The sequence below is a fragment of the Centruroides vittatus genome, unplaced genomic scaffold (assembly GCF_030686945.1).
Source record: "Centruroides vittatus isolate TY-2023 unplaced genomic scaffold, ASM3068694v2 contig_1112, whole genome shotgun sequence".
NCBI lineage: Eukaryota > Metazoa > Arthropoda > Arachnida > Scorpiones > Buthidae > Centruroides > Centruroides vittatus.
In genome coordinates, this window is record NW_027120714.1 from 90,738 (window position 1) to 118,464 (window position 27,727).

Sequence of the window (27,727 nt, forward strand, 5' to 3'; positions counted from 1 at the left end):
AGAACAGTTTATCTGAGTTTTAAATTTAACTTTTTTGGAATTTTGGATTCCGACTCTCCGATTTTAAACAAAACTGTTTTGTTTAAAGTCAAACCATTCCGTTTAGATGTAGAATTTAGATGGATCCAAGCTATTCCAAAAGGCATTTACATATAGTTAACTGATTTCTATATTTCTGTCGAATTTGTATTTATCTTTATTTTGTTATGACAATGGGAACAAAATCAATTTTGCAATTGTGTTAAGAAAACCAATACTATTGAGACGACCAATAATTTTCACGGTAAGAAACTCGATCATTTTTATTTTAATATTAATTTAATATTTAATGATTTATTTATTGTAATTTCTGGCTGAAAACGTGTTATTTATTATAATAAACATCTTTGCAATAGAAAATTTAACTGTTATTAATGTATGATAAACAATAGTTTTAATATATATCTATGATAAACATCAAAACTTAATATACTACTTTTAAATATCTCAGTTTATTATAAACATAAAAGTAAATTTTATTGCTTAACTCCACTGAGATTATTAAATGTTCAATACTAATTGATCAATCAGAATAGAACTTAAATCACATTTAAAGATTAAACAATCCACATTTGATTATATCATGCACAAAATTTTAATCCGCTAGTTGGGTGAACAATGGTAATTTAAATTGTTATAACTTCAATAAAATAACCACAGAAGTTGGATAAATAGTTTTAAATAGTTTTAAGTAGATTAAATTACATACCATTACGTAAACTTTTATTTAAGTAAATAATAGTTGGATAAATAAGAATAACCACAACTAGTTTTAACGCAATATTATATTTAAACTAGTGGCTAAATATGAAGTAGGTGTGAGAACTGTAATCAAAAATAAACAATGTTTCATCACGTCCCTCACAATTACACGCCCCACAGCCTGAAAACTACCAATATAGCATCGTATAATTTTACTGGAATACTAAATTTATAAAATACACGAAGTCCATTTTTCTATCATTAATTATTATATTTAAATAAGAGTAGAAATATAAGTTTTTATTCTGAACATTCACATTTTTTAGTAAATAAATTATGAAATATAAGAGTAAACACTTTTTATATTTTTATTATTGGTGTCTTTTCTTACCAAAAGATTTAATAATTGAAATTCCTATACAACTTTGTTCAAATTTTTTAAAAATATATAATTATTTCATTTTGTTATATTTTTTTGTTTTAGAACTTTCTTATTTAATGATATACTTCATGCTTTATTTTGATTTACTACTACAGTAGAAGCTCTATACTTGCAAAGTTACATTAAAAAACCTACCAAAAATATGGGTGAGAGAGAGCATTAATAAAAATATATGATTAAAAAATAAAAACATGTTTTTGCATCTAAAAATTTTGTTACTGTGTTTCTAATCTGTATCTTTTTTCTTAATGTATTTTATGGTAAATTCATTTGCAACAAAAGCACAAGCAACCATAGCTACTGATTTTCCTCCCTGAAAATAATTTAGTACTTTAATTTTGTAATTAACACACATCACTTTTTTAGTCTTTTTGATATTTTGTTACTAGAGTGTCTCTATTTAGATGACAGCATTAATTTGTGAAGATAAAATAGAAAATAACTGAAATATGCTTGTAAAACATAACATTAACATTAATAATATAAAACAGCATTTATTATCCATGTAGGTATTTTTTGTTAACAAACTACGAGGTAGTATGCCGTGCCACGTAACAATCAACATAATAATTTGCAGTAGAAATGTGTTTAGGATAAAAACATTAAAAATTATTTTATGATCTATCTACGGTTTCATTATATTTTTTAATCCTTCCACATATAAACACTTTTAGCTTTGCAAATACTCAAGTGTGAATTTGTGAAAATGAACAAATAAGGTCTTCATAAATATGGAGCTTCTACTGTACTGAATTTTAAAAATAATTTCACAAACTACATCATATAAAGCAATTTAGTATCTTGAACATAAATTTTAAATAAATAAATATATTTTTTTAAAATATCAACCTGTTGTAATTTCTTGTCTAATTCTTCAACTTCTTGCTGTGCTTTATCCATCTTCTCTTTCACCTGTCGCAGCTCATCCTCTTTTTCATTTAACTTTTCTTCTTGTTTAGTTACTTGAAGTAATGGTTTTACCTTTTAAAGGTTTAATAAGAAAATTAATTTTTCATTTTATCAACTGATAAAAATTATCTAATTTTTAATAATGAACTTACTTTAGTGTAGAGTCTCCACCAAGACCAATTACGTAACTTAAGATAAGCGGCACAATTACGTTGTAAGATTCGAATGGCATTCAATTGTTGTAAGCGTTTTTGATAGTTTCTGTTAAATAAATGATATTTTAAAGAAGATGTAACAGATGCCAAAGACAATACTAATATATTTAAAGTTTTGATGACAAATATTTTTATTGAAGATAATACTCAATTTATACTCTTTTAACCCTGTGGGAATTAAAGTGGCCTTTTTGTTCACCATACCTATCATGAGTACAACAGACCACAAGGAAGTGGTGAGAGACAATGTTCAGCATATCAAAGAGACCACACATGAAAAATCCTTGTCCAGACTTAATCTCTGATCCCCAATGACAGCCAACATCTAAACTGCCTGAGCCATCCAGCCATTTTCATATATTAGTTTGCATTATTGTAAATGCACGTAAGTTAATTTGCATAAATTGATTACCATCTTTAATGCCGCTATTAATGATAATTGTATTTAACTGCACAATTAACAGCAAATGTATTTCTAAAAGCATTTTAATTTGTTTATTTACCTTCGTGCAAGAACACCTCTACAGTATGACTGAAACTGTACAATCAGATCCGATATTTTTACATCTCTCTCTTCTTCTAACTGTGCCAAAATGCCAGCACGGAAAAATATTTTACTTTGACCGACTCTATAAAGATTTGGATCCAAATCCAATGCATTTATCTATACAAAAAGAAAAAAGTGAAAAATTATTTTAAAAATTACAATTTAAACAATAACGTAAAATCTTTTCATATTTTAAAAATATCAGAAATAAGATATTATAAATATCGCCTACTATTTGATTAATATTCCAATTGACAATATAAGATAAAAAAATTCTGAATAAATCTAGAATTATCAAAGTAATGATTTTTGTTTTATTACAGTTTTTTGAGGTTCCATAACAGTCAGTCGGTTTTATATACATTACTTTTAATAAGAAAGGTAGCTTTATTATTTACCATTTTCTCACATGCCAATTTTCCATCCATAAAACCTTTTGGAATTGCATTTGGTGTTAGTAATTCATATCTGTAAAAAAAATTATATTAATAAAATTTAACAGTTCTTTTTGTTTCAAAAATATTTCTTCATATTCTGTCCAAAATATAGTTGTACCAACCATATTTTGACCAGTTTGGGTTTTGAACAGTGATATTGTGTTTTGTTTCAATTAAGTAGAAATTTTATCTTTTGTAGCAAATGAAAAAATATTTATCTGTATAAATTGAGATAAATTCTATCAAAAACATTGCCATTTTCATTTTTATAATGAATAAAGCATCTTAACGTACAGAAATACTTAAGATTATCTCTTCCTCAATACCATTACTTAATTTTTTTAAATAATTTTTGTTACAATCATCCAGTCTATTTCATTCCAAACTCTTTCCTAAAATAGTCTCTCCTTTCTTTTTCAGTATATGACTCATAACAAGAACATTTTTGTTACTATGAAAAAAAGCAAGTACAGCAACGTTTGTATCCAGCAATAATAATTAATTAACTTCAGATTCCTGTCCAAATTATTTTTTCAAATAGTAATTTGTTCCAGGATAATCTTTATATTATGTTCCAGAAAGTACTTAAAGAATAAAAGTTATCTCAAGTCCCTCTTAGTTCATAGCTGAGATAACAAAAGCATCGAAGCGCTTCAAAATAAAGTTCGTCTATTCAAATATCAACACATTGCTATATTCACAAATAACAACGTCAATATTCTGAGCAGAAAAGCAAATACAGTTGTACCAACTGTGTTATAAATAACTATAAAAATTCAATATTTTATAAATAAAAGGAAGATTTTGTTAGCTTGCTTGTTTGTGGCACAGTTGTGTGTGTGAGGTCTTTATAAGTTAATGCATTCGTGTTTGGAATTGCAGTAGCATCAAATTTCGTCTTCTTTACTCTCAACTTTTGTTTGGAAAATTTATCTTTATTTTTTATTTATATATTTTCCTACAAACCTACAATACCATTGCATTTTATAGATAAATTTGCAGAAGACTACAAATTTTTTTTTGAATGACTGTAAATGTTTATTTTAGCAAACAGATCTATGACATCACTGCCTAGAAACCAATTCACCATCAAAACACCATAACCCATTTAATTTTACGTTCGGTTACTTTCAATTCAGATTTAAATATTGATATATAATATTGTAGCAACTAATAAAAAAAAAATTGCAAACAATTATAAAAATCTATGGTTTTAAATATAAGATTGTAACTTTCTCATTATTTTGATGTTTTTTATATTTTGCATTTGTTTCTATGGATAAAATGGTAACTTTGACTAAATGACTAATTTTTAAATAAGAAACTGCAAATAAATAACGTATGAATCGAAAACCAATTTTCATAATACCTCTGACGGAACTCCTGAAACGGAATACGATTGGGAAAGCCTTGCCGACAAATTCGTATACCTTCTAATACGCCGTTGCATCGTAACTGATCCAGGACTAAGGGTGCATCAATTTTACCTGCCTATAAAGAAACACTTATAATAAGATAAATACCCATTTGATTATTAGATATATTCAAGTAATATAAAAACAAAAAATAAATGCCTTTTTCTCGTGGTTAGGAATAATACAACGAACAAAGTTGGGATTAGTATTACGAAGAGTAACCATCAGTTTTGCCAACTGATCTTTATACAGTTGACTAACGGTACGGAACATTCCCTTTCTGGTTCTTGCGCCGAACTGCGTATCGCTCATGGTCGCCGCACCAATACCGACAATTTCGGCTAAAAAAATAATTAATTAATTATCTAAATATTTTAATTTATTGTTATAAAAATAACTATTATATTTAGATAAAATACAGCTTAAATGTAGGAAAAAACTTCTTTGTGACTCAAACTTCTTCATTCTTTCCTTAATATAGAAAGTATTTTATACAAATCTCCAACACACACGCACACAATCAAGTTTTCATATTAAAAGTAAACTTCTGTAAGTAAAATAAATAAAAGCTTATTTTTTATGTTTGCTAAATGTTAAAATGCCAACTCATTTCTGCAGCTAATGTCACCCGTATGACCATTTTGGTAGAGTGCAATCTCCATACTATACTGTACTCATAATGAGGTCGAAATGCACGTATCCAAAGATATCAAAACGTTCATAATTTGACATTATGTTCAAATCTGTAAGAAATGACTAAATTTACTTATTGCATCTACAGTAGAGCGTCGTTTATCCGAATCAATTGGGGACTGGGGTTGTTCGGATAACTGATTATGTACGAAAAAATATATTAACCTAACCGATGTTGAAATTTTTCTCTGTTGCGTGTCGTTTTGCGTTGAATTTTCGTCAATTTTAAGCCTAACGAAAATTTTTAATAATAATAATCGAGGCTACTGTATCGTTAAAAATTATTTCTTTATTTTGTACAAATAAAATAAATATATTGAAAAATATAAAAACAAAAAAATTATATTTTAGAAGTTAATCTAGTATCAAAAACGTTCGATTCAGCACGACACAGTCCGACTGGAACTCTTTCAGATAACTAACGTTTCGGATAAACGGTTTTCGGATAAACGACGTTCTACTGTATAACAGTAGAATTTTTAAAAATCGCACTGTTAAAAGGTGCATTAAGTAATTCAGCTAAGTTACTGAAGTGTCTAGCACATCATCTTTGTAAGAAATGGTTTTTGTCAGTGAGAAAATATTACAAAGATAATTTTTGGTTGTTTTAAATAAGGCTAGACATTCATTGAGTGTAAAATAACTATATATCATCATTGCTGGCTGGAGGCATAAGAGTCACCCCCAGCTGGCACTGTGAGTAACTGTGAATAGATATATCTAAATTTAAATACATCTGGAAGCAAAGACTTGCTTGGGGTCAAGATAGCATAACCGACAAGTGCTCTGCATGGTAATCAGAAGTTGCAGATTCAAGTCTTGCTCTGGGCTAGTTCTTTTCTCCCAGAACGTTCTAAACTATTTAATAAATTATTATATGAATTTAATTTAGATAAGAGATGGCACCTAACATGTAGTACCAAACTATGTAGTAACCTGTAGTACCAAACTATTTAGTTCCTAATTATTAATTATAGCATAATAATAGCCTGATTAATTCTGGCAATTGTTTGGTTTAGTGTAACATAACTTTTGATTCAAAAAAAATAAGTTAAATTAATGACACTTTACCTACATAAATATGTAAGAGTACTCATTTCAATCACATTTTTCTTAATTTCAGTAAAATACTATACTTTCCATTTGTTCTATTTCATGGAAAAGCATATATAACACTATTTTGTTAGTATGACTAAAGATATTTTCGAAAAGAATAAATCATTATTACAGTATACATGTTTACTTTTTATATTGACACATTTCCTATTTAATAAATTGGCTATGTTGTGAATTCTCTGCTTTTCCCATTGTCAATTTCCTATATGGGAGTTTGAGTTTATACATATAACTAAACAAAACCTTTTAAAATTTGTTCAAATCAAAAACTTTTATTTCAAAATTTTGAACTATTTTAATCTACTAAACACCCATTATAATCATTGGTTTATTAAGATCAATCTGTTTATGTGCAACATCAACATAAACTATTGGTCGCAGGATCTTAATTTTAGGGATTTGTATTATGGACGAATGTAATCGCGGAATTGATCACGACGAGGAATATCATTCAGCAATCCATGCCAGGCTTTTCTAAGAAAATTTTTCATGATTGTAATTTGAGTTCTTTAGAGCTATGGACAAATTCATTTGCCATCTTGGTCTAGATCTAATAGGCTCACTAGTTCATTAAAAAGCAGCAATGAAATAATAAAATATCACAGGTCATTTCTTAATCATACTAAATCTGTCATTCAAATTGTAAAGAAAGATTGACACAGTTGAACTCTGACTTATTGTGGTTCTAAGCTACAACATATAATAAGCCTTTTCCCTCCATAAAATAATGATACATGTAAAAAATGTGAAGCCCTAAGCTGCAGCTTATTTGCAAATCCAGCCCTACAGAACCAGCAATTAGATTTTTATTAGAAATGTAATATTTCTATTTTATGCTTATAAATTTATTTTTGGTTTTTTGTCAAAACATTGTGGATACATCTCATGGAAGAGAATATCATATTTATTTTATCGTACAATGCAAGCGGTTGTATTTAGGGGGTGGAAATCGACAGTTGTAAAACTTTTCAAATTGTTTGTAAAATAAATAAAGTTGTGTTTTCACAGATGGTGAATTGTTAGGTAAATTCTTGAACGTGCAGGGTAATTCTCATGATTAATGTATGTGGTCACTTAGTTTTATTATGAAATTCAATATGCATAGTGAATAAAAAAATACATTTTAAACACATTTTAACCTTTATCTGTTAATTGTAAATAGTTGTGTAATTGTCTAGGCAATCATCCAGGAATACTTGGAGTGGAGCAGGTACTGCACAACATGGAATTTTGTTTCATGCAGTATCTGCTGACACAATCCTTGTATAAAACAATATCATACTGTATTTGCTATTTATGCTTAAAGTTATAAGCTCATATAAAATGTATATAAGTGTTTCAATTACTAAAATAGTAATAATGAAAGCATGTAATGTAGTAATTAAGAAAATCAGTATTTAGTCTGGTACCAACTGAATACTCATTTGTATAACCACCAAGCCAGTAATAAGATTATGTGCACACATAATTGTGTTATACATTCACACACATTGGCTATCTTTAATTAGATAAAATTACTAATATCAATAAGCTACATACCATCTTTCCAAATATGTGCTACAAATGGATCTTGGGCACATTGAAGTAATGACACAACATTTTCATTTAAAGGATCCATATTTTTCATTAACCACTGATTGGCTAAATAATCAACCTTTAAATAAGAAATTGTAATCATAAAAATTTAATTATTTGTTTACAAAATAAAAAATTTTTAAATATAAATGAATGAGTTTTACCTTTCCAGCATAATGAATGATGCTAAAATCTGCAGAACCTCTAAAATCAGATTTTTTAAATTTTGGATGAATAGTGTGAGCACTGTCTAATTTATCTACAAACGTTTTATCCGTCGCTTTTGGAAACCAACATTCTTCATCCAGGAGAGCCAAAATACCCATAGGCTGTAAACATGTAAATACATTAATTTACATATTTTTCAACAATTTACAAATGACAAACAAATCTAAGAACAAACCTTTTCAATAAGGTCTATTGTAGGTTGAAGATCAAGGCCAAAATCAATAAATCTCCAATCTATTCCTTCTCTTTGATATTCCTCTTGTTCCAAAATGAACATTGTATGGTTAAACAGTTGTTGTAATTTTTCATTTGTATAATTTATGCATAACTGTTCAAATGAATTCAACTAAAATAGAAAGAAATAATCAGAAAAATTATTATAATTATTAAAATTAAGTGATAGATATTTTTATAAAAACATTCTTACCTCAAATATTTCAAAGCCAGCAATGTCCAAAATACCGATAAATGAAGCTCCTTGTCTTTTAGTACGATCTAACGAACGGTTAATGCGATGAACCAACCACTTAAAAAGTCTCTCGTAGCATGCCTTAGAAATTGCTTCAACTGCAAATTCTACCTTTAAATGAAAATTTACATATTAAACAAACATACAGATAATTATTTAATGCAATATTACAACTTTTTCCAATGAATATTTGTAGTTAATTATCATTTTTTATAAGTAAAAATCAATTAAAATTGATAAAAACTACATGTATAGTTCATAAAGTTTTGATTAGTATATATTGATAGTATATAATTTAATCAATTGTAATGATTATAAGTTAATTTATATACTATGTTTGCACTGAGACTCCAGATTGGGTCTGATCCCTCATCAAAATTTATTTTATGAAAAAAATGTTTCATTGAAAATATTTTTGGCAAATAAACTAATGTGAAAACATCGTTTTGTATAGAAAGGAAAGAGAAGGCAGATAGCATTGAAAAAAATTTTTTGGCCTCCCACACCCCCAGAGTGTTGTAGGAAAACAAAGGGGAAAGTTTTATGATATATAAATCATGAGAAGACAGCTGGAAACTTAGCCATAGCTGAAAACCATTAGCAAGGAAAAGAAAAAAAATTTCCCAATGAATTATGAGCAAGTCTCCTTAATTCAACAAACATTTCAGTTCGGGATTGACACTCGGTATCAACAAAAAGGTTGATGTTGATGTTTACGATCCCAAATTCGGTCACAAGCATATCCCTGGAATAAGAAAATGACCAATTGGGAAGTGCAGAAGGGGGCCAAAACCAATTGAAAATGTCTGATCAAGAGAGAGAACCCTTTAAAAACCAGTGTCTCAAGGATGAGGTCTTTCTTTCCTTGTTTCCTTCTAAAAAGTACAGTATTCTTCCAGAGATCCAACTCTCTCTTGAAGATCCCAGTCTTTCCTTGAGCATCCAACTGTATAGTTAGTTTCACATTCTCTCTATCTCAAGGAATCATTCATCACTGGAATTGGTGCTTGCCCACCCTATCCAACAGCATTCTGTTCATGGGCAAAGTTCCTTTCGATCCTTAAGTCACTTATAGATTATCCTTTGGAGATGGATTCCAAGTATCTGACTCTCCATCACTTCTGAATACTTCCAACAGATCATCTTTGGTTAGAAGTAGCCCCAAGACTGACAATCATCCAGAGAAGCCTTGCTGACATCAATCCAGGATCACAAACTTTTGGGAACTATTCCAAACAATGGTTTTTCATCAGACGTAACCAAAAGAACTGAAGGTATCAATCTTGTACACTTCCTTCTACTTAAAAAGAGAGTTTAAATTGTAAACAGTGTCCTTGCTTCAGTAGCCATTCCACCCACGTATGACTTCTCATTATTCTCGCCATCCTTAATGAGAGATCCTCTCTGATAATGAGAGATTTCGACCGCAAACTTCCACACTATTGGGCCCATGAATAACCCTGATGGGTGGTCTTCACAGCACTAATAATTGAAATTCTAAAAATCGGGACATACGATAAAATGAAAACCATACACACTTTTCCAGCAAAAGGGGTTTATGGACTAAATGTTTTTGGCTGGTTTAAACCAAAAACATTTGTTCTGTAAACACCATTTGATGAAAAAGTGTGTATGGTTTTCATTATAGTACAAGTTATCTCTTTCAGTTTTGATTTTGGACTTAAATATATTGAGAACGTACGCAGAAATTTCTTTAAGAAAAAATTAAAATTTTGTGTGCAGAATTTTTAAAAGTAAAATTCATTCTCCATTTTAACATGAAAACATATACTGTATTTACTAGCATATAAGACAAGGTTTTTATTCATTTTTCACTGCTTCAAAAACCTAGGTCGTCCTATATGTGCAAGCGAAGGATTCTTTGCATTTTTTAAATAATTTCTGTGAACCATGTATACTTCATGCTGTCATCATAGGTCTACAGTCTATTTATCGTAAGTTGGCACCTACTGTAAACAAATTATTAACACACACTTTCCTTTGTTTATTGGTTTAATCCTACGTCCATTAATTAAAAACTACATTGCATCACATTCGTTCGCAGAAAATAGTTTCTAGTTATTTATAAAAACATTAATGAAATACAGGTCACTTTGATATCACACATGATTTTATCATGTATGTAATAATGACTATGATTTGTATAAAAAGAATATCCTGCTTTAGAGGATCAGTATTAAATTCTACTTGACAGAATTGAAAGAATACAATAAACAAATTTGCATACTAAAGGCAATTACTATTTACTGGAGAGAGCTGAGCATTTTATCTGTTCTTTCTTGGTGTTTTGTGTAATTTTATTTTGAATACTATATTCCACTTAACTTATAATCAACGAAATTTTTACATTTTTATTTAATAAATCTTATTTTTGTTGACCATATTTCATTGTTATGACTTTTCTGAAACTACTAGAACTAATCTCATATATCATTTTTTGGGGTATATTTTCAATTCAACCTTTTTTTATCTTATTTTTAATTCTTGTGTTTATTTAATTATTACACGATGATTTACATTGCGTGTGATTTAAATTTGTTAGGAGAGACTTGAAATAACTAAAAATAAAGTTCGATAAGTTTAATTACAGCTTATTTTATTGAAAAAGTCGATGAAATATATATTAGGCCCAATACTTGCTTTGAATCAAATAAAAATGGAAAACGTAAGAGCATTTTGCATTGAATATTTTGAGAAAATTAGTTTAATTAGTGAAAAGATTAACCAATTTTGAACTATGATATTAAAGAAAATATCTTGAAACACTGTAAAAAAATAATAAACATTAAAAGCAGCACAGATAAAATATTCATTCATTTAGAAAAGCATGAACGTGCCTCAACTGTTCTGAGTGTTCACAAGCTTGATTGACAAAATTATTGCAGAGTAAACAAAAACAAGTTTAATATTCAACATTGAATGGACGGATGATAATGCAAAAGAATAAGAAGAAATACGTCTAGTATTGACATGAAATGATTTTGTAATTGTGAAATTACTTTGTCAAGTCATGTTAGAGCATGTCATGACTTAAATATTAAACTTGTAGTCATATCATGCCTGAAAATCTACATTTTATAAACTTGCAACATTCTATCCACTTTTGTATATTAAAAATGAAGTTAATAACTATGGAAATTAATATCCAAATCAATTTAAATAAAAAGTAAATATTATATCATACTATTTTTAATGCAATCATACTCAATTATATAAATTTTAATATAATGTATTCAAACAAGTTAACCATTTTGACCTTCTGCAATATAAACTTAAAATCATGGATGATATTTTTTAAAAAACAGTTAAAAACTTACTTGTTCTTTGGTCTGAGCTTTAGTGACATGATCTCTACCAACTTTTAGTCGAGGCCTCAAGAATGCTTTCGTGATTTCGGTGACATTAAGACCTAATAAATGGCTGATTTTCTGGGCGACTGTGTTATCCGGTAAAGTTGCCTGATCCGAATTTCTCTCTTGTCTAAATTTCATATTTCCAAATAACAGAACGGCCGATACTATCCGAAAAATGGCTATAAAGGTAAAATAAATTTTATTAAATACACGCATTTTCTATCTTTTTTCATTAATTCTTCAAAGAGATAATTTTACCACTTAGATCGTCGTTACTTAAACCCATAATGCTCATTGCTTTAGTCGTATTCCTAAATTCTACACCATCATCCACTCCCGTAACCGGTACGTTACCACAGGTAAGGAAAGTATAATTTTTTATGTCTTCCAAAAGATATTCTTCTACGGAATAAATATATTTACTTAGTAATTACAAAATTAAAACTAAATTATATTCAAATTTTTATAAATTGTAATAAAAATTTCAATCTTACTTTTTTGTTCTGGAGTTGTGCCATTCAGAAGCTGATAAAATATATGAAAGCAACGTTCGTCGGCCGCTTGTCTAATGGCACGTGACTTCTCTAAAAGATCTGATTAAAGTTAAAGATTTAACAAAATTTTATTATTATAATTTTTTAATAACTATATCTCATTTAAAATATATGATTTTAAAACTGTTGGGGAACTATTTGCATCATTTCTGAAAACCAGTACAGCCATAAGTAATTGGTTACAATTGATTTTAAAATATTAACAAATTCAGCAAAAACTGTCAATAAAAACAGTTTTTTGACACCTGTAATTAAGTCTGTTTATTAAATCTTAAGGACAGTTATATGTAAATATTTATAATTTAGAAATTTAAAGTCAGCGAAAAAAATTAACAGATTATTATTATTATTATTATTATTATTATTTTTCAATTGAATTAACTTGAAATAATAAAGTAAATATGCTATCAGCAGTGGGAAACAAGTACGGTAAAAATTTCCCTTTGTGACCAGCAGAAAAATTCCCCAAAATTTTCCAGTAGAATTAGACTGTACAGACCTCTATTTCGTGACCAATTCTGATCTGTGTCCATCTCCAATACGTAACTATATTTTTGGTCCCTTCCTATAAAACAAACATCTGATTTGTGACTATTTCCACAAGTCTAGACACAACTTATTTCAAATGCAATTTCTTTGCCATATGGAGCTACTTTTTTTTTTATTCTGTTTCCAAGCAGTAGCAGATTAAGCCTTTTGGAACTGAAGATTAGGGCCCCTTTACGTAATTTTATGATATTAAAACTAATAATAATTATTTATAAATTATGATATACAACTGAAATGGTAAAACTGCTTTGACTGCCATCAAGATCTAAATCACAACTTGGCAATAGAACTAACTTTAATTTGGTTTCCTTCATTAAATTAACATGTGGTTTATATTAGGTTCTACATATTAGCATAAATTCATTCAATAATACTAAATTATGTTGATTTATTCTTTCTAAAAAGTTTAAACTATAACAACAGTATCAGTGTACAAAGTTGAACTCATAAAAATTAATGTAATTAATTAACTGAAATCATAATTTAATTTGTAATATAAAACTTTAATTATATTTTTACGGTGATTCTTCAATCTGACACCGGATGCTAAGATCAAAGATAACACTAATAAAATCACTGAACAGTGTTATAATATATATATATTTTTTTTTTTTTTTTCATTCACTCCTCTCTGCTGGAGATAACCTCAACTCCAGCAGTGCACATGCTAGTAACATTTATCCCCTACTGCTCATACAATAAAGTACCATCTGATACAAAATTATTACATCTTACAGAGAGAATATTCATAGATATGTATTAAGAAAGATTATATAATATTTAATCAAAGTAATTTTCAAATGTATTATTGTTTGTAAAATAGTAGTTTTGTAGAGAAAGATTTTTATTTTGAAAAAAAAAAAAAAAAAAAAATATTCTCAAAATGTTCATGTTTATTAACTGATTTTTATAATGTACAATAATTGTAAAATTTATAAACATCAAAACTGTAGGATTAATAAATATTTGTTACTTAAAGTATTCTTGCTAATTCAATAACCAAATTTTGCTTCATAGATACAAAATTTTGTTAACCACACACACACAAAAACTTACTTCTGTACTTTTGACCGCAATAGTTTCAAATTCAAATAATTTCAAACTCTAGTTTTAGTAAAAATATGTATACAAACTAATCTTATTTTTTCATTTTTTAAGGATGATTTTGTTAATCATAAATCATAATTTAAAATCTGTAAATGATTTTGTGAGATCGTAATCGTCGTTCTTTATTTTCTATTTTGCGCTTTGTATCCTCCGCTCTGAATTTATCGGGTATTCTCTTCTTCCTATGTATTTTTGCCTTTAATTCTCTATTATTTTCATCCTGCGCTTTCTGTCTTCTATTAGGGTATGCTCTAATGCTTCTAATATTATTTCCTCCACTATATTGCCACTTGTATTTCAGAGTATTTTCTCCTTTCAATTGTTCTCGCTTATAGTAGTTTCTCTCTACAGGTAGCGGTGTACAAAAGTGTAGCCATTTGTTATTTGGCAAAACAATTCTACCCTTTGACTCATCTATCAAAATGTTTTCACCTTCTAGGATATCCTTTCCTGTCTCTATACCCTCGGCTGGTCTCGCAATTTTAATAAGAAAACGATTTGATAATTCCACGAACTTCAATTACTAAAACAATTCAAAGTCATAAAGATGTCTCAAAACCAATTATTTTTGTTGTTTCTGTCCATAAAGGAAATAAGAAACTCAATTTCATCCACATCATTGTAATCTATCATAACATTGACATAACTTTCTTTTCATTTAAAGAAAGTTTGATAATAAAAAAAAACAATAAAAAAAGATACAAGTTTCAATGTTGGCACCGGCAATGAAGCCCGAAGCATCGAAATTTATTCGAATAAATTTACCCTGAAATTAGAATATGAATTGATTTTTAATTAAAAGATTAATTTTTAATCAATTAAAATGAAAAAAAAAAACTTACAAATCTGGAAGAGTTATCGTTTTTCACTGTTTTTGCATTCCCGAAAGCTTCAAGAATGGGATTTGCTTGTAAAAGTTGTTGTTCTAATTCTCCCTGAAAATTATAACAATAAATTTTGAGTAATTTTTAAAAATATATTTTAACAATTTAAATGTTTTGAAAACAAAAGAAGTTTACAGTATTACAAATATACAAAAAACACAGATTATTATAGTGAAGTATAAGAATTTTATAATACTCACAATAATGTTGACAGGAGGAGGTTGATACTTGATGAGAGCAAAGATAGACAAGGAAAATAAAAGACATTAGCTACACAACTAATTAACATGCACAAAGTTTTATAGATATAAAAATAAAAGGAAAATATATGAGCATACTCTAATAAGAAATAAGTAACAACAATAAAGAAAATTTTAAGAATAATAAATGTAAGAGCACAAATACACATTACAAAAACATTACAAGGATGAATTAACCACTGAAATTACTCAGCTGAATTAATCAATGCATTTATAACAGTGGATGATGTTTAAACGACACACTAATCATCATCCACTGATAAAAGTACATTGATTAATGCAACCAAAATTATTATAGAAAGAACTACTGAAATTAATTACTACTTAACTACTGAAGAGAGAATGAACAATTTGTATTTTTTAAATCATTAAATTTACAGCTTAGCTATCCATTAATAACCATTCGGCCTACATCATTTAACTTTTAATCTAAAATATTTTAGATCATGAATTAAATATATAATTTAACCAGAAAGTTAAAATCTAATTTCGTGCATGCTATCTACTTTAATATAAGTAACATTTAGTTGATAGAAAATTTACATAAACCTTTTAAACACAGCCGTTTATTGCTAATATTCTAACGTTTTCAGTTATTTTTAATAACCTTTCTTAAGAACAGTTACATTCGAATGCGGTTGTAAAAATTGAACACGTCGCCAATCGAAAACGAGCTTTTGAAAATCAAAAGCTCGTTTTCGATCATTTTCAAAAGCTCGTTTTCGATTGGCGACGTGTTCAAATTTTTACGACCGCATTCGAATGTAACTGTTCTTGAGAAAGGTTATTAAAAATAACCGAAAACGTTAGAATATTAGCAATAAACGGCTGTGTTTAAAAGGTATACTAGAGTCTATAGTGCAAATCTACGCAGTCTTTGAAGAGTATATAGTAACATTTAGTTGATAGAAAATTTACATAAAATTTGAATATCGTCATTATTTTAATAATTTTATTGTCATTAAATAAAGTAATCAAGCAACAATGTTTTAGTCTGCTTGGAATGTTTATTAATTAAAAGATTAGTTGTCATTAGCGAGGTTGAGGCCGAAGTTTTAAATGCGAAAAAGTGTACGTCGGACGTTTGGTGCTGCTTTCCTGTAAGCCTAGAAGTTTTATAATGGCATTTGGAAAGTCAGTGGAATGATGCTCGACATTCCAAATGCCATTGTCAAACTTCTAGGCTTACAGGAAAGTGGCGCCGAATGTCCGACGTACACGTTTTCGCGTTTAAAACTTTGGCCTCAACCTCAGTATTGTAGCATAAATAATAAATTTATAGCATTTAGCACTCATTTTTTATTGTTATTACTTATATTTTGTACTTAAAATTTATGTTTATATATTTTGAGTAATTTCTGAGCATTTTATATATCTTATACACAATCTGTATTTTATGAAAACTAAATATTTTTAAAAAATAAATAAACTTACCGAATGTATACCTGCTGCGGAAGTACGAGGTTTGGAGGAAGCCACATATGCTAAATATTGAATCACTTTTTTCGTATTTTCGGTTTTACCCGCACCGGATTCACCACTAAAAATTTAATTTGCAAGATTTTCGTTAAAACAAAATCCATCACCATTACTTATTTAATTATATATTTAATGTAAAACTTACGTGCAAAGTATGGATTGGTCCTCACGATCTAATAAAATAATTAATAATTAAAATGTATGAAGTTATTGATTAATTTTAAACATAATTTATTAATACCAAATAATAATTTAGCTAACTTAATCATTTCATCACTCTACTTCTGATAATTAATTAAATTAAATATATAATTTTAAACCCTAGTTTTATTACAATGTGCACAGATTATTACATTTCCATTTCTTGAGAAAAGTTTTTTTAATCATAACAGGAAGATTTAAATATGGGACTAGTTATTTTCTCATACAAGTATAGACATTTCTCTTATAATACGGTATATATTCCTAAAAATCATCACATTATAGAATATGTATCATAAAATAACAGGGCTTACAGGAAAAATAAAGAAAGAAAGAGAACATTCAAAACCTGTACAATCTTATGAGACATTTTGGTATTTCAAACTTCTGCTCAATACTTAAAGCTTTCCTCTTTTGTTCATTACTTGAAATTTTATAACCAGGACACTTACTCATTTTTGAAATGATGTAATTGAAGCGGAGCATTAGCAAAGTTCTTTTCTATGAGGCTTACAGAATTGTGTTTGTCCTCAAAATCCGTTTGATTGATTTTGATTAAACTTTGCCATTTTCCATTAATTGAGACGAGGAATACAGAAATGTAATGTGAATCAATTTAAATATTAAAAAAATCCGGCAACAATTCGCTTAACTTTCCTGGTAACATTTAAAGTTCTGGTAGTGATATTTCATTTAAAAAACTGTTTACATTTTTAATTGTTATAAAATGGCAAAAAGCTTAATTTTGAGGGTAGGAATAAGCTTTATAAAAAATTGTAAATGCTAATAACAAGTAAAATTGTCATTAAGTCCAACCCTACTTGAGATATGACACACGACCCCCTTTATCTCCCCACCTCATCGACCTTAAACCACCAAAATTTAATAGCATCAGTTTGTCTAATACACGAACCTTCCTGCAAAATTTCAAAAAATTTTCGAAGTACAGGAGTTATTAAGCTTCAAAGAGGGTAAACAAAATCGTGCCCCCCACACACAAAAATAACTCTGAATATTTTTGCATTTCTCAATGTTTCAAGATTCTCTAACTCCAAAAACAAAAATCTTGAGAGGGGGGTCATTTTTTTTGACTGATCGCCATACTTTCCCTTTGTTATTTATAACAGAGCCAAGAAAGTAAAAATAGAAGTTCATGACTTTGTTTTCAATATACACAGGTATTACAGTGACAATGTCCATGCACTCTGATGCGACAAGAACACCTAATAGAATTTAGGCCTAGGGGTCAAAAATACAAGCAATATTACATATGCCTAACAGAAAACAGGTGCCAAAAATGAACAAAACACATGAACAAAGTAATCATTATTGACTGCTTTGTTCTTGGATCAGATATCCTTACCTGGCCAGCGCAAGGATCATTTCTGCCATGGCCTGCAGGTAAAAAGATAGCCCCTTCTGTGGCAGCAAGTGCAAAGTTCACCTATCTGCATCCATCAGGTATTGTACAAGGAGCCCCTCTTCTATGCCTAACAGGTGCAGGGATTGCTTCTTTTCTTCCAGCTCTAATTCTATTGCGATATGACAAAGTTGTGCAATGTCCTAGTAAATACTTTTATGAAGAAATGTACCAAATTTTAGAGAACAATGATACATGCTTGCAGAGCAATGCACAAGTAAACTAGGATAAGAGAAGATGCAATGAATAAGTTTTGTGTGTATTCTGCCACAGATCAGTGTGTTTAACTGCTTGGCACTTTTTGTGTTCACTTGATGCTGCTTGAAAGTGCAAAGCACAGTCACCTTATGAAAAATAATGCATCAGCTAACATGCTTTCACATTTTAGTAATTTTATTTCCCTTTTTATCTACTGCATATAAAGATTTTTGTGCATTAGAAACATGCATTATAACAGAAGAAGCTATTGAAAGAAATATGAATTCAAAATGGGTGTGTAAAAATCTTAAACACAAGTCAATAATTACATTCTTGATTCGTAAGTTTGATAAGAACATTTTTATATAATGTATTACACAAAGAGCAACACTAATCTGACCTGTTGTTTAGTCAACTGAAATTTATTCTTGTGATGTTAGTTGAGAAAACAGTAACTGTCAGATTTTTGTCACCGGGATCATACTAATAGAATTTCTAACGGAGTTAAACAACTTTGTATTGGTCGCCAAGGATGGAATCAAGATCTATATCAGTCATTAAATATTAATTTTAAATCCCAATGTATCATATATTCAAATCACTAAAATATCAAGATTTATAACACTTATTATATTTCCAACAAAAAGTTCCCGTATGATGATGATAAATAGAACTAAAAAGTCTAAAATAAAATACTTTCCTTCTACTTAATAAAGATGGTGACTTACTTTAAAAAAAAAAAATCTGCATAACAAGACTAAAAGAAATAAATAATATGTAAAACTGACATAAAAATCTTGTGAAGAGTTCTATTTTCAGAACACTTATTCAATAGTGGTTCTCAGTTATCAATCCACAGATCACTTAAATCAATTCACAGACAGCAGACTACCTATGTCCTTGTCCACTTTTTATCCTGTAAATATCATCTTAGATAATGACAGACCTTGTGCCAAAATATTTGGTCTGTCTAGTAACCTATCATAAGATATAAGTGATGTTGAAAATGTTCTTTTCTCTGACTAAGCAGCAGAAAATTATATTTTGTAAAAAATCACTCGCTCAGATGTGTATCACTAGCATATGCCAGTGATCAGTAAATCATATTTGAGAACAACTGCTCTACACTATTGGAAATTTTTACAGATACTATTCTTGCCAAAATGATGAACATAATTATAGAAGTAAAATATCTTCATGTCGAACAGTATAGTAGTTGAATTAATATCAATGGCATATCCGTACGGAATTTATATAAACAGAATAGAATTTACACACACACGAAAAAATTATCTAGTTTTATCCAAATGTGCATAAACAATTATTTAAAAACTAGAAATGAAAGACATCTTAAATAACCAATAATAAACCCAATCTATTACGAAAATTCTATCAGTGCTACAAAGAGCAATAATAAATTAGTTTGCGACATATGGAAATTACTTCCAATCAGAAAAATTTAATTCTTTTAACTCTTAAACGAACTTTTTCTTAACAAAATGTCAATCATCTAAGCTACTAAATCAGTTTTCCTATATGATAAACAGCTTATTTTTGAAAACAATTTTTTATTCGTATCATATGTAATAATGAAATAGATTTTTCTGTCTGGATCTGCAATTATTTCTTCAATGGCATGGATCTACACATTACAGCTTACATTAAGTCTCCAATTTAAGATGACAGATCACAATTTTTGGAAATTTGCTTTCATTATCACAACTATTTGAGATGTGCTTTCATAAATTGGGAAATTTTGATGTAATTCATATTCAAAAACAATTTCATATGCATCCAAATTGGTCTTTCATTAAAAATTATTAAATATATGTCAAACTTCTGGATTCGTGTACTCTTTTTGTGTGTAGAAATCATTAAAATTTGCTAAAATACAAGAGTGTGTTAATCAATAAAATTGTTGGAATTATTCTGATGATTCATCAACTAATCCTTTACTGTTCTCTCTCGACTTTATTCAATATATTGATTTCATTTCATTCAGTCGTTCATACAAAGCAAAAATATAACTAAATTTTCACATGTGAATAGTGATTAGTAAATGAGAAAGAACTAGCACACAAGTTATAAGGTCGTCTACAATTACAGGTAGATCTGAGCGCTAATGGGATCTATCACCATGAACAAGAGATGAGAAATGATACTTGACCTTATTCCTGATAAAATTATAGGAATTTTAATCAAGTTTAAATCTAGATCACCACAGCATTAGGCTAACATCTTAGCGCACATAGTCAAGTACACAAATAATTCATTTTCTATTTAACACACAAATAATGGGACAGTTTTAAGAGAATATGGTTTTTTTTAACCTCCATTTCTTCATAATATATTATATGAAATGTACTTTTTAAAAATATAACATCTCTAAACCCTTTTTATCAGTAAAACAAAATGAAGTGCCAAATTATAGGACTATTGCATGTCTAATTAGTTTCTAATCATTAATTCAACCATATAATAGCTTAGTAATTTGGCATTTCATTTGATTTTACTTTTTAAAAATAAATATAAACTTCAAATTAGATTTTTAAAATCGTTTAATAGTTTATCACCAATAAAGATTTCTCTCTTAAAATAAGTATTGATTTTTTTGGTAATAAGCAAAAAATAAAAAATCAATACAGTAGAGCATCGATTATCCGACCCCCGATTAACCGATTTATCGGTTAACCGACCGCGTTGTAGTCGGCAAATTCAAATGTCCGCTAGTGATGTGGCGCTACAATATTTGGTTATGTCTTGGCTACTTTAATATTATTTTTGTTAAATTTTTGCATGATTTAGCTGGCAGCACTGGCTCGACCATGAAGGGAGGCTAGTATTTAAACCAGGCCTAATACACTATACTAATAATGTATTTTTTCATACTTTTCGGTTATCCGACCAACCCCAGTCCCTAATTATATCGGATAATCGATGCTCTACTGTACTTATTTTAAGAGAAAAATCCCATGTAGTCAATTATATATAACAAATAAAAGTGAATAGTGATAAATTTTTAAAAGAATTTATAAATGTTTCATTATTAATTTTCTAAAAACTAAGTTCTTAAAATATTGATTTAAAAAAAAAATCGGAATAGGATCCAGATAAATATATAAAAATATTGGAGATAAAGGAGAGGAAATTATGATTACTTACAAGTACACTGATAAAAATATATCACTGCTGTTTGCTGTGTCATTTATTTTAGCATTTTATTAAAATTATTTATTAATTTATCAATTGGTTTGGTTAGTAAATTTCTTAAATTATTTTATGCTAATTTTTCTTGCAATTAATCATATTATTCTGTACACAATAAAAATATTTAAATAATTTTTTTATTTCTATTTTATGTACTCCCTATTTATAATTTTCCATAAAAGCATCTTACAATAAAACAATTAGAAATTATGAAGTTAAAAATAAGAAAAATTTATTAATACAAAGGCACGATTGTCGCCTTTACTACTACTACTACTACTACTAAATAATATTTCACTACTGAACGCAGCATCCGAATTAACACATTTTTTACTGGGTAATCAGGTTTAGTTATTGAATACCAGCCAAATTAATTCAAGGATTGTCCAGAATCAGGTCAAATAAAAAAATTACAAACAAAATGCTTAGTTTGCAAACTTTAAATTAGATAATGTTAATTTGATTCTTTTGTCAATCTGCTTCTAAGTTCTAAAAAATATCGTGACTCGGTTAAGCAAATATTAATATATGAATTTTGTATTTTTGGCTTCTCTATGAATTAGTAATTAATTAAATCAGTTTATATCGCACTATTTTTGATGTATGTACAAAATTTTTTTTTTACTGCGTGTTATATCGACAAAAGAATTTTTTTTTATAATTAATTCTGTAATTATTTTATTCTCCCAGTTCTGACAATTATTTAAATATTTTTTAGAATAATTTATTAGTTTATTAATGAGTTTATTTTGCTGTCTGCTTAACATTATATTATTTATAATGTCGATTTCTTCACTTGTAAATTGTGACGTAAGTCGAAGTTGACTTGACGTCGAACTTCGACTTACGTCACCTCTCCTGGAACCAACTACCGACGTAAGGTGAGGTATACCTGTATATATAATGTGTGTGGGCATTTATTTCTTTTAATATCTCAGAACGGGGTATAGATTAAGAAACAAAATTTGTCATAATGGCTTGTATAAGGGAACTGATGCCATTAAAATTTGGTGGTTAAAGGTCGATTGTGTAGGAAGATAGAGGGGGGTTATGTATCATATCTCAAGAGGGATAGGACTTAATGAAGATTTTATTTGCTGTAACATTTACTTTTACCATAAAACTCATTCCTATCTTCAAAATTAAGCTTTTTGCCATTTTATAAGCTTAAAATTTAAAATATAAAACGTTTTTATAACAAAATCCCATAACAGATGGCACCACACACAATTTTATTTCTTTATTTTTCTTAATAATCTAGAATTTTTTTAGAAATAAAAACTCGTAACAGCCAGAAAGTTACACAACTCATTGCTGGATTTTAGTATTTTTAATATATTGTATATATAAAAACATCATTCGTTTTAAATTTTTGCCTATTCATTTAATTATTATTAAAGCAGACATTTATAAAACTGTATATTATTACTACTTATAATAAACTAATAAAGAAATTGTTAAACTATTGAATGAAATGTTTGGGGTTAAAAAGATATGAATAAGAATGCTGAACATTCTTATTCATATCTCAAAAAAACAAATTTTCTCTTATTTTCCTTCATTTTTTAATTGTCCACTCAATGGATACCAAGAGATCGTTTTAATTGTGTCCATCATGGATTCAATTTGATCAACAATGAGAGCAGCTGGGTGATACGGAACAGGAACACACATATTTAGGTTATTTCATTTCTGAAAATTTGGGTTTATTTGAACTTGGGTATCTTTCTGATTTAGTCACTTGGCCGGCAAACATTAATTTGCTACAGTTATTTGCAAAATTAGTAATAAATGAAATCTAAAAACATACAGGGTTAGAGAAATAGTATAATAGTTATAATATATATTTGATTATATCACCGAATGTGTATATCTCCAAGTTCTGCTTATTGAACTTTCTAAAATTTGCAGAAACTTATATTTTTGTTCACGTCAACATTTTTATAGATATCACTTTTTATCAAAAGAATTTCAAATACAGATATTAAAATTTTAATATTTTTATCAGAATATAGTGACAACGACAAGATAAAAGTGAAGAGAATTCAAAAACAATGACATAATTCAGTGATTATGAATCATTAACTGATAATATAAATATAGAGAAAAAAAAATTCTGAATTGTTAAAATACCATAATGAAGGAAAAAACTACTTTGTCTAAAAATCTAGTGACTGTATAATTTATCGTAAAATCAGATAATGAAAAACATCAACCTCAAAAACTTATTCTATAGACACACACATCTCAATTATGAAGTCTGTCATTTTTTTCTGATCAATTGATTCAGAAATTTTGTAAAGAAATTAATACTTTTTTATTTATATAATAATTTGTTTTTTATGCATTGGGTATTGAGAAGACCTTTATCCTATTTGTTACAAGTTAGCTTTCATACTGCAGGCTTGACCTATGTGATGAACTTCTCACTCAGCTATATCTGAATCAGAGCCTATCCTAAAAACCTCTTACAGATCTGATATAAATTTGAAAACAATACTTACAAAGTGATAGGCATATATCTTAACTACCACCTCAGTCATCTAGGACTTCATTTCTGCATTGATATTTTGTCTCAGTTATGTATTTGATGAAAGTCAATACTAATTTCTATTTGTAATTATTATGTATGTTACTTGATGCCTATTTCAAGTAAGCATTTGACAATTCTCACAACAGCCATACAATATTAAGAAGAAGAAAATTTTCTTTATATCTTATTGGTCTTTCTATTAATTAAATTTTAAAATATTTTAGAAATCTATTAACAATTTTTATAGAATTAGCAAAATATGAAATGTTATAGCACAATGAGTTCGAAGCTGGAACTTGTCCTAACAATAATCAATGTGGATTTTAAAGAATTAAAAGCTATTGACTTTTTCAGTAATGTATCATACAAGGAGCAGTCGTCGATATAGGCTTTATTGATAAAACCAGTAATGGAACATTTAATTAAATAATCAATGTCACATCTTCCTTACATCTTCCAGCAATATTTATTAAAAACAATTTTTTTGGCCTAGTTTACAGGCCTGTTTTAGGTTCTGCATGTTCAAATTGAACGATTTACTGAGTGTTCCAAAACTGGAATGTTCTAACATTTAAACTGACTTTTTTTTTATGAACAATGATTTGGAACATTCAGTAAACAATTCAATATGAATGTGTAGAACCTGAAACAGGTCTGTAAACTAAGCCAAAAATGTTTGCTTTTAATTAATATAGCTGGAAGATGGAAGGAAGGTGCAAGATTGATTATTGATATAGTACAGAAAGAAATAACAATGAGTCTTGAGTGTCAAAAGTATTTCATTCAATCTGAAATCAGTCAAATCACATTATAATAAACTGTCATGCAATACAAAATCAATGACGATGGTGAAGGGTTTGAAAACAGATTTTTTTAAAATTTAGATTCCTTACTTTAAACTGGTAGTTTATTATCTGAATAGGTCAAAAAACATGTCAAAAATTTAAAATTTATTATTTTAAATCTTTTTTCCTTTTGTTTTATTTTTAATTAATACATTATATTCACTAATAGTTTACTTATACTTATTATTTGTTACCATCTCAAATACAAGAGTTGGATAAAAAGTTTGTCCTAACAGGAGTGATGCAAATTAAATAATATTTGCACAATCCATAACTGGACTTGTTGTGGTACAGTACATCATAGAGGCTATGAAGACTAATCTTACAGTTTCTACCACATATGATAAGTACTTCCTGATTAGACTAGAAACTTTTCATCCAACTGTCATGTATCCAAATGAATCCAAACAAATTTTTTTTATAATTGTTGTAATTATCAGAAATAATAAAATAAGACAGTTCAATAATATAAATTAGTTAACAGCAAAGAAGTATAGAATGATTGCACAGTTTGATGATAAATTCATATCACTGAATTGTATCTTAATTCATATGAAAACCAAAGATGACATTTTTAAGAGAATGCTCTTACAGTATCAAGACAATGTAATATAATTAAAGTTTCCCCTCCATAATTTATAACACATTTCTAGAAATCCTACTTATCTCCAAGTTCATTTAACTTTATATTGTTTGGATTAGAAATTACTTACTGAAGAAAAAATAATGACATCTTAATTTTAATAATATATGATGAATTATTATAGTTGATAATATATAACCAGATATAGATTTAGAGATCTTATGACATTTATGTAAAATGTCGTTTACAATTATGAAAACCCAATATTAATTCATTAATAAAAATAAAACATATATGATTACTTTACTATTTACTAACAACTATTGATACAAACTTTTAAAAAGCATTCATAAATTTTAAGAATGATTTGAGTTTTTAAACGGTCACTTATGAAAATGCATATACAGTAGAGACTCGTAAATCGGAACCCCGGTAATCAGAATTGCCGGTAATCGGCACGATTTTCAGTCGGACTGTGTTGTGCTGAATCGAACGTTTTTGATACTAAATTTACTTCTAAAGTATAATTTTCATGTTTTTATATTCTTCAATATATTTATTTTGTTTGTACAAAATGCAGAAATAATTTTTAACAATACGATAGCCTCGATTATTATTATAAAAATTTTCGTTAGGCTTAAAATCGACGAAAATTCAACACGAAGCGACACGCAACGGAGAAAAATTTGAACATCAGACAGGTTAATATATTTTTTTGTACACAAACCATAAGCGGAACAAATCGCTAATCTGAACAACCCCAGTCCCCAATTGATTCCGATTTTCGGTTCACTACTGTATTTAAAATTTAACTATTAGAGTGCGACTATGCAGATGCAAGCGAGAATATGTGGCGAGAAGAGGCAAAACGCAATAAATGAAGCGTGCAATGCCATAAGGTTGTAAATGCCAAAAAACAAATTTTTCAGGAGAGAGAAAAAACACTTTTTCTAATGAACAAACTTTAATCAAATGCTAGAACAATTATTTTAACAATTTATAGTTTGGAATAAAACATTGGGTTTAATTTCAAACACCTACGAATAATAGTAAGGTAACAAAAAAAGTTTAAAAACAGGGTTAGAGCCATAACGTTGTAAATGCCAAAATTGTGCAAGTGCATAAAGTTGTAAATGCCAAAAACGATTGCAGTCATAAAATTAATGTTTCTACAGCTGAAAAACAGTTTTGAATACCAAAAACTTACATTTAAATTATTAAACACAATTTACAAATTCAATATCAATTTTAACATTAAAAACTGACAATAATCTATTAATGACTTGAACTGGGCTGTAATCTTTATCAATAAGATATTAATTTAGTGTAATAAAAGTTAAAACGTATTTAAAAACTTCAAATTTGAAAGATTAATGGAAGTCCAAATATCATTTTGAAATATCAAATAATAAAGTGACAGGTTAACTATTAATAAACTGGCATTTAGTTATCCGGTTCTGCTAGCATCTCCTTGAAATAGGTTTGTGCTATTGGATTTAAAAATGGTATCATTTTACCAATGTCAGGTTTCTTCTTTTGAGGAATCCCAAAATGGGAGCGAGCAAGAGGAAGTGGAAGATTTTTGAAATCATCAATGCTAACTCCATCTTTCAGCACATTAAGCCCAGTGCACCATCTTGCTGCTTTACCTCCATCTTTAGCAATCATAACTTTACCAAAGTTATTTGATGAGAGTCTAATTTGGGATGCTGTTGAGATTCCCAGGTCTTTTGTATTCAAAAATGC

At 28.3% G+C, this 27,727-nt stretch overlaps 2 protein-coding genes across 2 annotated transcripts in view; one reads left to right on the forward strand and one right to left on the reverse strand.

Moving 5' to 3' along the window:
- Positions 1-27,727, forward strand: part of LOC136976673 (uncharacterized) — a 124,198-nt gene that overhangs the window by 78,537 nt on the left and 17,934 nt on the right. The window lies entirely within an intron of this gene.
- The window catches only part of LOC136976604 (myosin heavy chain, non-muscle-like), a 79,352-nt gene that overhangs the window by 17,053 nt on the left and 34,572 nt on the right, over positions 1-27,727 (reverse strand). The window contains 18 exon segments of the mRNA XM_067271940.1: positions 2,033-2,164; positions 2,245-2,353; positions 2,811-2,971; positions 3,253-3,322; positions 4,661-4,782; positions 4,866-5,047; positions 8,055-8,169; positions 8,255-8,419; positions 8,494-8,664; positions 8,746-8,898; positions 12,126-12,340; positions 12,420-12,563; positions 12,656-12,754; positions 15,074-15,137; positions 15,214-15,306; positions 15,456-15,482; positions 16,950-17,055; positions 17,140-17,167. Of these exon segments, the coding sequence (XP_067128041.1) occupies positions 2,033-2,164; positions 2,245-2,353; positions 2,811-2,971; positions 3,253-3,322; positions 4,661-4,782; positions 4,866-5,047; positions 8,055-8,169; positions 8,255-8,419; positions 8,494-8,664; positions 8,746-8,898; positions 12,126-12,340; positions 12,420-12,563; positions 12,656-12,754; positions 15,074-15,137; positions 15,214-15,306; positions 15,456-15,482; positions 16,950-17,055; positions 17,140-17,167 (2,156 nt within the window).